Genomic DNA, 15070 nt, shown 5'->3' with positions numbered 1-15070 from the left:
TACTAGAATATACATATTAAGGAAGGGCTCTTGTGATATCTTTAGCCACCAGCATGGCATCCTTCGCGAAGACTGGTTCAATCAGGAACAAATGGTTGATTTAATCCTTGAACACCACAGGGCTTTGTTCCACCCTTCCTCTGCAAGGTGTCTCTGGCTCATTTTAAGTTAAAGAGCACCCTAGAAGTCTTTCCCATTCCCTTTATAGTACATTTCAGCACCTGGCATTCCACTCGCTGACTTCTTCTCAGGTAAGTAATCATGAAGCACTTACTCGTGTTTGTGCTCGTATTCACTCATTCCAGCTGCTGTGTATTACTTATTTATTATTTACATATCCACCTACACCATATACATTTGTTGTGTGTATTCATATATATTTGTTGGAGCTCCCTGAATGAGCCCAGGGACTTGGTTTTCTTCCGCTGGCTTGACTCCCAGGAGGCCTCAGTGCATATTGTGGAGTGGAAGCCAGGGGGCCCAGACGCCTGGTCCCCATGTGGCCCAGCCAGTGCTGAGTACAGTGGTGGCCGTGGTGCGTCCTCTGCTAGCCTTGTGCTGATGCGCTACCAGGAAGCCCTGCTCTGCGGCGGCTCCAGTGACCTGCATCCCGACTGCAGACGGTCCTTGGGCCGCCAGTGCGTTCTGGGTTCCTATCCTCTCCACTCCCTTTCTCTGTACTTTCTCAGCTGGGAGAATGTCACCCCTGTCCCCTGCCCTTCCACTCCAGCCACCATGTCCTTTCCCTTTCCTCATTTATTCTGAAACCAAGAGACCCTCGATGCCTCCTAAATTTATCAAGGGAATACCCCCAGCTGAGGCTGCCGTCAAGCTAAGCAGGGCACTGCCAAAGGACAGCATGGATCCCTGTCCACACGTTTAGTGTCAGCTCTGTCACAGGGAGTTTCAAATCTGTAAGCAGAAATCTCACAGGACACACATTGAAGCAGCTTCCCCCCCTTATATCAATTGAGATTTGGGGTCCGTTTCTATTTCTTTTTTTCCTGTTTAGAAAGTATATACTTACAGAGCTTTTGGGAAATACAAGTAAAAAAACAAAAATCCCACCATGAAAAAAATAATAACCTTGCAACCCAAAAGATGACCAGAGGTGACTTCTTCTTACGTGTATGTTTTGGGAAGCTGGCTATTTCAAGTGTATGTTGGGTTTTTAAAACTTTTAAATTGAAACAGCAATCCTGAGCACTGTAAAACATTCAGGCCACACCGAAGTGTGACGTACTGAGTCCCAGGGCGAGGCCCCCTTCCCGTCCCCTCCTGTCACCCCGGGGTTGCTCCCCAGGTGCCTCTGTGTGTTTACAGTACTGTAGCTTTTAGATCCCTCTGGTCCAGGGAGGCTCATTAGGGCCCTTTATGAAATAACAGGCCTGCTATCAGTGTGTGCCATTGTTAATGACACTCTTTCACCGGAGCGTCTCGTTAGTGAGCTTTCAAACCATCGGGTCCCACCCATCACGATCATTCTTTTCTTTACTGATGTCAGATCCGTTCTCTTCCCACCTTGAGAGGGAGGTGATTATGAGGGAGCTCGTGAGCTTATTATACTGGGCGTCCTCTGCAGTCTTTTATGATTGACACCCAGCCTTGTCCAGCCATCATCTGGTCAGTTTCCGAGGTTGACTCTTGTGCAAGAGGGGTTCTCCCCGTGCCCTTGCCTTCCCCTTCCCGGGCACCCCATCAGGCAGCCGCACCCCTTGTGATCTGTCGTCCTGTGGATGTGTAGTCTCCTGCACCTTGTGTCGCCCTCCCGAAAGCCTCTGAACCCGTGAGGGTGATGTACTGGGGGCAGTAGCTTCTAGAACACTGGGGAACTGGAAATCCAGGTCCTCTGTTCACATGATCCAGAAGCTCAGTGTTTGAGAACGGTGTCTGCCGAGCCAGCCTGAGCTGCTCTCCTGTACTTGGAGGGCACCCGTTCACCTCTCCTTGGAGAGGGTGCCTGTGTGGTGACATCTTTTTCCTCTCTGATCCAGACAGCCGCCTGAGGCTCAGCCAAGCCCATGGGAATCTGTCGGTTCTGGAGACCCGGCAGGTGCAGCTGGAGTGCGTCGTCCTGAACCGCACCAGCATGGCCTCGCAGCTGGTGGTGGAGTGGTTTGTGTGGAAGCCCAATCACCCGGAGCGGGAGACCGTGGCCCGCCTGAGCCGCGAGGCCACCTTCCACTATGGAGAGCAGGCAGCCAAAAACAACCTGCAGGGGCGGCTGCACCTGGAGAGCCCCTCCCCCGGCGTGTACCGACTCTTCATCCAGAACGTGGCGGTGCAGGACAGCGGGACCTACAGCTGCCGCGTGGAGGAGTGGCTGCCCAGCCCCAGCGGCCTGTGGTACAAGAGGGCCGAGGACACTGCCGGACAGACTGCAGTTACGGTCATGAGACCAGGTGAGGGTGATGTCCCTTTGAAGTGTCCCCTTTAGGTACGATATTTCATACGATGAATAAGATTATTATCAAATTACGTTCAGTTAAGTATATGCACAGTTACATTATACGTCTGTTTTCAAGATTGTCTCAGGGTTCTTTTTCCTTGTGAGTGGAGAATTGCACATCGGCATTCGGCCTAAGGTGATTTGATTTCTTAATGAGAATGAAATGGCAATTCCTTATTGCAGGGTATGGAATCAAAAAAAAAAAACGTGCATTCAGATCTGGACAAGTGGTTGAGATCACGAAAGAATTTTTGAAACAACAGCCGTGTGGTTCAAAAAGTTAAGCTGGCCGATTTTCAGTGGAAAGGAATCGATTCTTTAAATAGAAATCTCTAACCACCTGCAGCCTCCACTCTCGCATCCTAATAATTCTGTTGGTTCTAATGACTAGTCTGTCCGTGTGACCTTTGGCTTTTCCTGTCTCTGTTGCTGTTTCTGAAACACCTAAATACTTACAATTACTGGGTGTGATAATTGTCACACACTTAAGCACACAATCAAAGCTGGGTTGTGCAGATTCCCTGTGTGTTTTTCAACATTGCACCATCATTCATCCACATCAGGGCAAAAAGTCAGCGGTTCCCAGGAGGAAATGGAGCAGAAGTGAACTCACCTCCGTCAGTGTGAGCAGCTTGTATCCTCTGGGCACTCTGCTGTTCACATTTGTGGTTTGGAAGTCTTGGTCAGGTTTTCCTGTTCGGCGGAGCTGCTCCTTCCCTTGGTGGCACATAGGAGCCTCCCGAGTCTGCTGTGCCCATTCATCATAGAACATGCTTCAGGGAGGCGAAGTGCCTTTGTTACAGGACAGGGACAGTTTCTCACTTGTCTGTGTCTTCCCGAAGTTGGAGGGGGAAATCGCCTCTACTTGAGTTCCATTTCCTTGGAGTTGTTTTGTTTTTTCTATGTAGTTTTCTGCATTTGCCCTCATCTAGAGACTAGTCTCTCCTGACGGGAAGACTGTAGAGTGTGGCAGCGGAATGCCCTTCTCCCCCAGCTCCCACCCATTTTGCAGATGGCCATCCTCACGCCCCTGCGTGGACAGGAGGAGACAGGCATTCCTGGAGTAGGAGCTGCACCCTGCCACAGTCAGGAAGCATTCAGTCCTCCCAACAACCCTGCCCTGTAGATTTTACTGACCTGGCAGAAAGGAATTGCAGCCCAGCCAGGAAGAGCAGAAGGGGTGCCCACCTGCTTCCCTCCACTGCATTGTGTGCTACCAGCACAGCCCTGATGACCCTGTGACCTGTGACCCTGTGACCCTGCAGATGGCCTTGCCTAGACCCACCTTCCTTCCTTCCCCCTGGCTGTCCCTGATTGTGTAAGTCATGCTAATTGCGAAACACACTGAAAACAGAAAGATGTAGAAAAGTCACTTGTCACCTCACTACCTGGAATACCTCCTGTTAGTAATTCGGTGTATTTTTGTTTTGGAGGGTTGGTTGGTGGGTTTTGGTCTTGTGTCTTCCTCTCCTCACCGACTCTGGCTCTGAAGGACATCAAGATCTCACTGTCCTTAAGAAGTGTTTTTTGCTACCCTCTCAACATTCTTGGGTGAGCATGTCCTAGAAAGCATTTCCTAGCCACGGGTTTTGCTGCTGTGCAGCGTTCATCATGAGGATGTTCTCCAAAGGCTTGTTTTGAGCTCTATGTTGAACATCTGGAAGGCTCAAAATAAATAGCTCTCTGAGAGCTGTGCTCACAGTGGTTTTGGTGGGGACTAGAGCCTGCCATCCTCCATGCATGGGATCTGTGAGGTGAACTCTGATCTCTGATGGATCTCTGATGGCTCCTTCCCTCAGCCAGGTGGTTGTTGAGAAGGTCAGATGCTGTGCTTGACGTGCAGAACCAGGGAGGAGGGAAGAACCACATTCATGACACACACACAGGCCAGAGGTGGAGGTCCAGGTGACAGCCAGGGAGCAGTGGGCTTGAGATGGAGGGGACGGGCTGAGATGAATCACTCTCTTGGGTCTTATCCTTGGGAACGTGTGGAAGTCAGCATGAGGGGGCAAGGGTTGGCCTGATTTAGAAGGGGACAGACACAGGGATCCAAACCGGTAAAGAAGCATGTTAAGGGGCCGGGGGGGGGGGGGGAGGTTGTGGAAAGGTCAAAGTTAACTTCATTCCAGAAACTTGTGTGGAGTCATGAACGCACGCAAGGTATTCAAAAGGACCACGCAGAAGAGAAGGGAGCAGAGGGAGGGTCAATGGGGAAGAGGACCCAGGAAACGAAATGCCTGATGGTGTCTCTCCACCTGGCCACCTGGCCGTGCTGGGCTCTATCACACGTCACCACTCCTTTGACACCACACAGTTGCCTGGAGCTTCGGAATGCCGTGTCGGATGCCGGAAGTTAAGAAGCTCCAGGGCACCCTTGGTCTTGGGGGGTAGCTTTCTAATGGCTCCGAGATGATGTTTTTGCCGTCCTCTCTGAAAAGAAGCTGCTGAGTCGTGTGAGTTTGAGTCACCTGTGGACTGATATTGTCCACCCTGACGGTGTCTGTTCTCGACCCCATTCTCCTCCTAAGATCGGGGCTGATGCGCTGTGCCCACCACCTGTAGCCATTCACGAAACCTTTGTGGGCTCACGGTGCACACTGAGATCCCAGATGGGCCCGGAAGATGTGGAGGGGCCTGGCAGAGCCCCACCAAAGCAGTCAGAAGCCCAGCTTCGTGTTCACCTGCAAGTGACATGGAGCCGATTCATCCACAGCCCAGGACAGTCTTTGGGAAGCACTCCTTTTGGTCTCTATCCAAACGCAACCTGACGTGGTGTGTCGACGTCTGCCGACGTGTGACGTCCGCCTTTTTCATGGACGTTTCATAAACCGAGCCAAAGCCGGGAAGTGAATCAGAACCTACCACAGCTAGTCAAAGGAAAAAGGAAAACGTCAACAAAACTCCCAGATGAGAGACTGGCCAGTGGTGTCCCAGGCACGGTTCACCAGCCTGGCCACCTCCGTGGGGATTCTGTGTCTCCCCCTGACCTGGAGGGCATTCCCCGTGCACGTCCTCTGTGAGCCGGTGCCCAGGAGGAGGGGCCTTTGCAGGCCGGAGGTCTGGTACTGGGCTTCAGTCCTTGGACAGGATGTTTATCTCCTTGGGGTCACTGTGGCTTTATCAGTAAGCTCCATGCACAGTTTAAATTCAAGAGTTTCTCAGTGGATGTATTCGTCTCCTAGAGTTTCTTTTGCATAAAACAAAAGAAATCCATTCTCTCACAGTTGTAGAGGCAGGGTCGTCCTCATCGCCAGGCTCCCTGGTTTCTAGGGGAGAAGATGCCCTTGTCCCTTCCGGCTTCTGGTGGCCCCGGGCATTCCTGGGTCATAGCGTAGATGTGTGTCTGTCCAGTCTGTTCCTCCATGGCCATACAGCCTTCGTCTCTGTGTCCTCTCCTGTTCTGACTAGGACGCCAGTTGGGGGTCTTGCTCTGCTACATTGTCGTAACACAGTACCATAGACTGGGTGGCTTAGACCACAGAACCGTGTGTCTCGCGGTTCTGGAGGCTGGAGTCTGAGGTTGAGGTGCAGCCTGCTCGTGTCCTGGTGAGGGCTCCCCTTCCTGCCTGGCAGATGATAGATGGCTGCCCTCTTGCTGTGTGCTCATGGGGCCCCCCATGCCGATACCTGGAAAGAGATCTCTTTCTCTTACTATAAGATCTCTTTCTGCGATAAGGCCACCCATCTTATTAGAGCGCTACCCTTGTGACCTCTTCTAACCGTGATTATCTCCCCAAAGCCCTTTTCTCCACATAGTCACGTTGAGGGTTAGAACTTCAACAGATGGATCTGGCAGGGAAGGGGATCACAGTTGAGTCCATAAGACCAGTCCCCTAGTCCAGCATGCCCTTACCTGGCTAATTACATCTGCAAAGACTCTCTTTTCAAGTCAGGTCATATGCCGAGATTCTAAGTGGACATGGATTCTGAGGGGACATTGTTCAGTCACTACAAGGGGTTACAGGGAAAATAAGTGGCCCTTCCTCTCTGGATTCCCACAGACAGCCACTTTACCAGCTTCTTAATTCTGCAAATATAAACAGAGGTGTGTGTCAGAAGGGGATATTTTTCTGCCTATGGTGATGTGTAGAGCACACAGAATCCGAGTACTCCAGCGTTTTCCTCGACTCTTGTTCCACATCTCTGTACATAGCTCTGCCAATCTGTCCTTCTAATGGGTGCACAGCACTCCGGGTGGGTATTTCCACAGTACAATGTGGTTAGCAGTGGACATTCAATCTGTTTCCAGCAAATAAACCAGCCTCTTCTTCCTTCTTTGTCCCCTGTCCCTCCACAGATGCCGCCCTGCAGGTGGACACAGTGGTCCCCAACGCCACCGTGTCGGAGAAGGCGGCTTTTCAGCTGGACTGCAGCATCGTGTCTCGCTCGAGCCAGGACTCCCGCTTTGCTGTGGCCTGGTACTCCCTGAGGACAAAAGCTGAAGGGAAAAGGGGCAGCCCTGGTCTGGAAGAACCAGAGGAGGAGGAGGAGGAGGAGGAGGAGGAGGAAGGGGAGGAGGAGGACGAACCGACAGAACGCACGGTGCTGCTGCGGGTGGGCCCCGACGCCGTCTTTGGCCCAGAGGGCAGCCCTTGGGAGGGCCGGCTTCGCTTCCAGAGGCTGTCGCCCCTGCTCTACCGGCTCACGGTGCTGCAGGCCAGCCCCCACGACACGGGCAACTACTCCTGTCACGTGGAGGAGTGGCTGCCCAGCCCTCAGAGGGAGTGGTACCGGCTGACGGAGGAGGAGTCCGCCCCCATTGGCATTCGCGTGCTGGACACTAGTGAGTTTCCCCAGTTCAGAGGAAGGATGGGGGCTGTTGGTTCCAACTGTCCCGGAGATGCACACAGAGCTCCATTATGGGTTAATAAGCAGCTTTCCTAACTGTCGTGGGTGGGTATCAGGGTTGGAGATATGGCAGGACTGGACACGTAATTGATGCGGTTGACCCTCGATTGCCCATGCAAACAAAGGGGGGAGGGGGATGAGAATTAAAGTGATGATACGCCATCTAATCTTTATAATAAACTTAATGCTCCACCAGAGTCTATTCTAGGAAGATTTCACTGTGCATGTATATTGCTAAGATATTTACTTTGTTTCACTTTGGAATACTGAACCCAGTCTCTCTTTAGTGAAACAGCAAGTGTTTCAGACTCATTAAGAGAAAGGGAAAGAAGGAAGCCTGACTTCCTCACTGTCAGTCATACTTTTTTTCTGGGTCAGTTTTATTTCAGAGGATGACTTGGAGGTTCAGGTGGATTTTTGCGTGGTTGGTAGGAAAGGAAAGCCTTTCCTAAGGCAGGGATGTGACAGGAGCGTCAGGAGAAGCAAAGCTGCAGCCTGTTGCTGCAGAATGTTCCAGAACGAAATTTTCCTCACGCAGAGGGACTTTCACGCTCAACAAAGATTTCAGAAAATTCTTGAGGGCCTGAGTTATTTGTTCTAACAAGGCACCCTTTTGATTGGCCTTCTGTCAAAACGTGGAGTATCAGACTGAAAATAGTGTTTGCTATCGTAGAATCAGCCTATCCTGCAGAAATAAAAAAAAAAAATTGGCTCGGATTTTCAACTTCTTTTCAATCAAAACATTTTACCCCATAATCTCGATGTGAGGTTTTGAGTTTTGTCAGCTCTTTCTTTGCCTCAGTCACCTCCTGTAAGCGCTGCATTAAATAGAACCCTATGAAATTGAGATTTTTTTTTTGTAGGTCAAAAGTGGTTGACGATCAGCAGTTTCATATACTTTGGAAATCCAATAAGTGTAAATATTTGTTAATGTTTCTTAATCATCCTGATGAGCAGCAGCTGTGTAATGGAAGGAGAAACCGAAAAAGACCTAAATTGGGCTTAGCCTGCCGAATGGTCCACCGAATCACCCAGTGTCCAGACGTAAAAGAGAAGATGTGTAGGCTACTTGTCATCTTTCCTTTGTGGACATCTATGATGATGAGGCTTCCTAGAGCAAAGGATCCGGTACCCTGCTTTTCCAGAGAAAGACGTAGATTTTTCTGAGGCCACCTCCCTCCGAGGTCCAATGCAATCCCTCCGCTGGGGCCCGGGTGTGCCTGGGCTCTCGCTGTTCCACGTCCAGCTGTAACTGCGTCTGTGCAGCCAGGCACACTGGGCCTTGTGAACGGTCCATAATGGCATTTTAATTGCCGACGTTAATCAAGCAGGCAATCCTCTCTGGTACAACTCTTCTCAGAAGCGGGCCGGAAAGGATCCTGTTAAATTCCCTAAGAAGGAAGTTTAGCAGGACTGAGTGCAAGGGGGACATTTAAAATAGAACCCCCCAGGAGTCAGCTTCTTTACTGACCTAGACGCCGTTGTCTGCAATCGATAAGCTCCGTTTTATGATACGGCCTTCCAAGCCGGGGTAATGGATCTCAATGGAAAGTGGAAGCCCTGCGTTATCTGAAATTGCAGCTGTGGATTGGAAGAGGCGTGGTTATGAGGAGAAGGATACAAGGGCTCTCTCCTTTGGGAGCAGACCCGTGGGGTAGCAGGGGAAAGGCAGGCGGGGGTGGGAGCTGCCCCGTAGCTCCTGCTGGGCTGGGTGAGGTCCTCGGGAGCCAAGGGGTGGACACTCCGGGCTCTCAGTGCTCACTGTCCGTCTCCGTCTCGTGTCCTTTTCAGGTTCCACCCTCCAGTCGCTCATCTGCTCCAACGACGCGCTCTTCTACTTCGTCTTCTTCTACCCTTTCCCCATCTTTGGCATCCTGGTCATCACCATCCTGCTGGTGCGCTTCAAAAGCCGGAACTCCAGCAAGAACTCGGAGGGGAAGAACGGGGTGCCTCTGTTGTGGATCAAAGAGCCACACCTCAACTACTCCCCCACCTGCCTGGAGCCCCCGGTGCTGAGCATCCACCCAGGAGCCATAGACTAAGGGGGATCCGCAGGGGACATCGGCCACAGAGGGGCTGAGGCCCGTCCTTCCTGCCTCTTGCTCTGTGATTGGACAGTCGACAGCACCCATACATGGGGGTGCCGGTGCAGAAAGCTGTCAGCCTTGGCACGTGTTCAGAGCTCCGGGTCAGTCACCGAGATGGACTGCCCCAGGCGGTGGTCTTGGTTGGTTAGCTATTTGCGCCCAAATGTCGTGATCCTGCCGTTATAGGTTTCTAGTTTTCGGTTTTGGTAATGTAGTGAGTAGCTCCAGGTGCCACATCTACTCACCGATTTATCTAGTATTCCCAGATAGATGTTACTGCGGGGAGGGGGGGTTCCGATTCTTTGTACTGTACTATTTTTAAACCACTTTGGTTTATCCCTTTTGGATTCCATAAGGTTGTGGACGAATTTCTCTTACATACAACCCATGGCAAGAGGAAAGGACCACTTTGTAGTAACAAGGAATCTCTTCCAAGACTTTTTGTTTTTTTTTTTTTGCACATTTGAAAATGCCACCCGTGGATCAAAATACAACCCAAACATTTTTTTTTACTTTCTTAATGAGACTTGAAAAATATGGGTAGCGTGGGCCCAATTTGTATCTTATCTTTTCCCTCATCTGGAGTTGTTGGAACCACTTTGTAGTCAAGATGAAAGCATTGAATTTTGCTTCAAAGAACTGCATATGTGCAAGAGAAATCCTGCACAACCCCATTAGGAGTTAGATGGTGCCCGGCCAGCCTAATCTGTCAGGGAGGCAAAAAGGCTTCATCCTATCCTTGCCAAAAAAGAAAAAAAATAAGAACACTGTCTTGGAGGATGGAAGTTCCAAACAGCACATGCTTTCTGAGCTGCAGTGGGGCAGGGCGCTGCTTTTGGCAGCTACGGACTCTCCCCTTGATCAAAGCCAGTGATTAGAGAGAAGGAAGGAAAAAGCAGCTGGCTGTTGGCTTGATCCATTCTGCATGGGCAGCTCCAGCTGATAATGGTGGCAGGTGGCTTTTGTTTGCAGGTACTTTGCCAAACTTGAGGGAAAGTTGGAAGCAGGACCACCCTGAGCTCAGCACAGAGGCTGAAGCAGCGGCCATCTGTACCCCCATGGAGGGCCCTGGGCCAGCAAGCACAGTGAGGGAGGATGGGAGGGGGCTTCCAGGGCCTGAGTCTGAAGGGCCTTGAGGAATATCTGCCTCCCTGGAGGTTTTTCTTGTTCTTCCAATGAGATTTTCCTTAGAGATATTCAAGTCTTCCTCATTCACCATTTCTGTCTCCCCATGTCACTGCTGGAAGACTGCCAGCCTTGGGGACGTCCAGACATGGCCCTTGGTAACCCTTTCCATTCACCTGGTCTCAGCAGACAGTGAGCACATGTGTTGTCTTTGCCCTCCCCCCTCCCTTTTTTGGATTTTTTTTTTTTTTGGTGGTTTTAGGTCATTTGATTGGTATGGTGATTTTTTTTATTTTAATGCTCCCAAGGGCCAGTGTCACCGTATGCTGGGCCAGTTGCCAAGGTCCCCTGGAGCATCATCCGTTGCAGATACTTCCCTGTGCTCACTCTGTGAAGATGTCTGTATACCCTGCTTCCCCATTTTATTTTTGCTGGCCAAGTGTGCCATGTCCTTTTCCCTAGGAACTTGTACCTGGAATTACAAAAGGGAGCCCCATTTGGAAGAAGGCACCTGGGATTCCAGAACTCAGTCTAACAAAAGAGATCCCTGTGAAGCCCAGTCCTGAGAATGTACCGACTCCAGGGAAGGCTGTGGGATTCCCCAGGCCACTCGGGCACGGATCCGTGCTCGGGGTCTGCAGGTGCCCAGGCAGGGTGGGCCGTTAAGTGGACGCTGGCTGGGAGCAAGATGACTGCTCCACCATTTTCTGGGAAAGGCAGACCCGTCTTTTCTCTGCCCGATGCTCCAGCTCTGTCCTCTGAGACAGGGTGTAGGCACTGCCACCTTAATCCCACGGATGCCTGCTATGCTGATTCCCACTTATTATGCTGCATCAACATGTTAGAGGTACCGAATTGGCTCAGTCATGAAGAAAGAATGTCTTTTGCCCTGTTTCTTCATTTCAGGGGGTGTGGGCTTTCCGTGGAAACTGCTGACTCCTGCTGTTTAGGCTGAGTCAACAAGGGGAGATGACTGACTTTTCCTTTGTCTGAAGGGAAAGATGCCAGAGGGCTGGCCAGGACTAAGATTTCAGTTTGAATTGGTTCATAGCGGTAGAAAAGTAGGTGCTGCACGTAATTAAATATGTGAAGCCAATGCAGGAAAATCGAAATGAAAAAAAGAAACCGAAGCCAGTATTTTAATAATTGCTTTTTCTGTGTATTTTCTACTGGGCTAGGGGATTCCATCAAAGGTTGAGCTTTTTGAGCTTTGTATGAAAAAAAAAACAAAAAAAAAACAAAAACCCAGGACCTTCTTTCTTTGGCCATTTCTATGGAAATGTGGTATCAGATAAATGGTAATGGTGCCCTCTAGTGGCTGCAAGACTTCATTGCACATTGTCCACTGGAGCTCAAGTCTTCTGAGTTCAAGAGAGGAAACCTGCTGGACTCTCTCCACTTACCTACGTCTACAATGTTGCATTTATGAAAAACTACACTGTGCTAGGCGCATCCCAGGACATGGATATAACCACACCCTCTTTCACCAGGGTGTTTCTGTAGCAAGTTTTCATATTCTTTTCAAACAATGGTTTCTCTGCGTTCATTGTTGAAGAAAAAGAAGAAAAAAAAAAAAGAGATGGGGTAAGGAAACTACCCATGCATGATGTAGAGGGCTGTTGATTTTGTTTTGTTTTTTTTTTAAAGGAAAACTATTTGTAAGATGTTGCACTAAAACATTTTATATACACTTCAGAGACCTGTAGTAAATTATGTTGACCATATGGCTGTTTACATTTTCTGGAGTTGGCTGTCTCCTTCCTCTCTCCCTTAACCAACCACTTTTTTCCCGTGGAACTGTGTGATGTGGGGACCCAGAGTTCTGCCCTTGGCATTGGCCTGCTGGGCTCAAGGTCCGTGAAGTGCAGTCTTTGTGATCGTGCTACATCCCAACCTAATTGATGCTTTTGTACAGACAATTAAAAAAAAAAAAAAGTCTCTCCCAGAAATTCCCTCAAAACACCCATTGTCATCTGCTGAAATGTATCATAAATATGCACGTCTGCCTTGACCATCAGTGCATGGTGCCCCTAGAGCTGTGAACACACGGCACAGCTGGACCCTGCCAGGCAGGGGCAGAGTGTAGAACTTATGGGGGGTTTTTTTCCCCTTTAATCTTGGTGGGGAAGGTAGGGTGAGAGGGAGCTGATGAGAAGGAGGGGAAAAAGGTGGGACCGCCCTCCTGGATCACCGGGGCCTCTGCAGCAGCAAGACCACACCCACCTCCTCAAAGCGTCTAGTGTACCGTGGCCAGGGAATTGTCCGTAAGAATTTTCCAGGTGCAGGGAAGGGCAGGAGCTGGATGTTCCCTATTGGGCAAGACCACACAGCACACCAGTGTCTTTTCCCCACACAAACTTAAATGCTGCTCGGAGCTCACCACCTGTGCAAATTGAGAAGCAGGTCGGGATGATTAAGACCAAGGAGTGATTTGTGGTTCGTTGGAGCCCACCATGATTCATTAAAATTCATAGAACAGGCAGAGGGTAAAGAGCAGCTTCTCTCCTCTTTTTCTAAGTCCATACTTGGCAAGGCTTTGCTGGATGCTTTGCCCTGCTCCCCAGCCCTGTCTGCTGGGTCCTTATCAACTTATAAAGCTGGCGTGGCCACAGGCTGAGAATGGGACTGTCCATTCCTTGGGTACCAGGGATGGCCTCCTTATAAGTCTTAGGTGTTATTTTGATCCCAGCCCCCATGCTCTCTTTATGTAGGAATTGAATAGGAAAAGGGGAAATAGAATATTATGGAACAAAAGAACACCTTTATGCCCTTTCTGAAAACCGAGCCTTTCTATAAACGAAGTCAACGTAGGCCTCCCAGTAAGGTGTATGATGAAGTGGCAGGTGAGGGGCAGCATCTTGCTCTCTATGTTCTGGGATTCCTATGCTTTGTAGGAGTGATTCCCAGAGTTTGGAAGGAACTAGATCCGGAGCATCAGAGTGGTGTGTGCGGAAGAGCCGTCTCCACCTCCTGAGCAGGCTTGTCCCTTTCTTCTTGCCCACGATCATTGACAAGATGATAAAACTGGACCTCACAACACCAGTCACAGGATGGTCCCAAAGATCTAGAAACTCTTGTGATGCCAAACTTTCAGTGTGTAAAGGCGCCGTCTTTCTGGACCGTGATTTGTGAAGTCTGCTGGGCCAGGCATACAGCACTTCCAAAATGCCTGGAGACGCACAGCACTCCTATAATGACAGCTGGCACTGCTTGTGGGTCAGAGTCTAACCCCGAGAGGCCTGTGAGTCATGCCTGGCCCAAGGCCCGGAGACCAGGCCTGGGGTACTCCCCAGCACAAGTGACTGGGCAGTAAAGTGACTTGATTTTGAAGGGTTGACAGCTCTTTGTGGTGAGTCCAATATCCCCTTTATCACAGACCGTGCCTGTGGGAAGGGCAGGAAGAGAGGCTTTGGACTTGACCTGTGTTGGAGTCCCAGTTCTGCCTCTGCATGTCATTAGACACGTTATTTACCTTTACCCAGTCACAAGTTCTTCAAGTACAGAAATAAAACAGTGGCGATATTAAAGCAATCCATGTAATGCACGGCATAATGCAGGACCTGGCGCATAATGAGTGCTCAACAGATGTGTGCTGTTCTCTCATTTCCCAGCGCAAAAAACTTTCCATAGCTCCCCAGTACCTGAGGGACTGACCCACTTTTCCTACTTTCCAAGTTGGCCCGAGTAGCCTCACAGTCCAGAGCAGAGGAGAAACTTGACTCCTCACTTTTTGTGCTGTATCCCGCACCTTGTATCCCGACAAGCCTGGTGTGGTGGCACACACCTGTCATCCCCAGCAGCTTGGGAGGCTGAGGCAGAAGGATTGCAAGTTCAAAGCCAGCCTCAGCAGTTTAACAGGACCTAAACAACTCAGCGAGATCCTGGGTAAAAATATTTGAAAAGGGCTGGGAGTGTGGCTAAGTGGTGAAGTGCCCCTGGGCTGAATCCCCAGAACAACAACAACAACAAAAAGAATCTGAAGACAGCCAGGCACAGTGGTGTACACCTGTAATCCCAGCAGTCTGGGAAGCTGAAACAGGAGGATCACAAGTTCAAAGCCAGCCTCAGCAACCTGGTGAGGTCCTGAGCAACTTAGTGCGATAGGGTTTGCTCGCTCTTAGGGTGTCCGAGTCCTGTTGGGAGGAATAGAATCTTGCTCACATGATAATAAGAGTTCTCTGAACTTGGCTGTCTCAGTTGCACATATCTGTAATTTCAGCAATTCAGGAAGCTGAGGCGAGAGGGTCGCAAGTTCAAAGCCAGTCTCAGCAATTTAGAGAGGCCCCGTCTCTTAACAAAATACAGAAAGGATGGGGAATGTGGCTCAGTGGTTAGGTGCCCCTGGGTTCAATCTGTGGTACCCCCCACTAAAAAAAAAAGAGTTCTCTTAACTCCCTCGGCGAGGCAGAGGCCAACCCTGTTGCTTGTCTCGAAGGACAAGAACAGGGAAGGAAGCTGATGTGAGGGCTTCCCCTATCAGTTTAGGGGAAGGGCAAAGCCAGTCACGACGAGGCCAGTAGAGGGGGAGGTCTGAGTGCCTACTGCAGCTTGGGATGGGTGG

The 15070-nt window shown here is 50.2% G+C and overlaps 1 protein-coding gene across 3 annotated transcripts in view; it reads left to right on the top strand.

Moving 5' to 3' along the window:
- Igsf3 (immunoglobulin superfamily member 3) overlaps positions 1 to 12233 on the top strand; it is an 89146-nt gene extending 76913 nt beyond the window's left edge. For all 3 annotated transcript variants that reach the window (XM_078027084.1, XM_078027083.1, XM_078027082.1), the window contains 3 exons: positions 1995 to 2402; positions 6747 to 7232; positions 9089 to 12233. In XM_078027084.1, the coding sequence (XP_077883210.1) occupies positions 1995 to 2402; positions 6747 to 7232; positions 9089 to 9339 (1145 nt within the window). In that variant the 3' untranslated portion in view covers positions 9340 to 12233. The remainder of the gene's footprint in view (positions 1 to 1994; positions 2403 to 6746; positions 7233 to 9088) is intronic.
- The last annotated feature ends 2837 nt before the right edge of the window (positions 12234 to 15070 follow it).

The sequence above is a fragment of the Ictidomys tridecemlineatus genome, chromosome 11, assembly GCF_052094955.1.
Source record: "Ictidomys tridecemlineatus isolate mIctTri1 chromosome 11, mIctTri1.hap1, whole genome shotgun sequence".
Taxonomy (NCBI): domain Eukaryota; kingdom Metazoa; phylum Chordata; class Mammalia; order Rodentia; family Sciuridae; genus Ictidomys; species Ictidomys tridecemlineatus.
The sequence above is the reverse complement of the archived record's forward strand: the minus strand, read 5'-3'. Positions and strand labels throughout refer to the sequence as shown.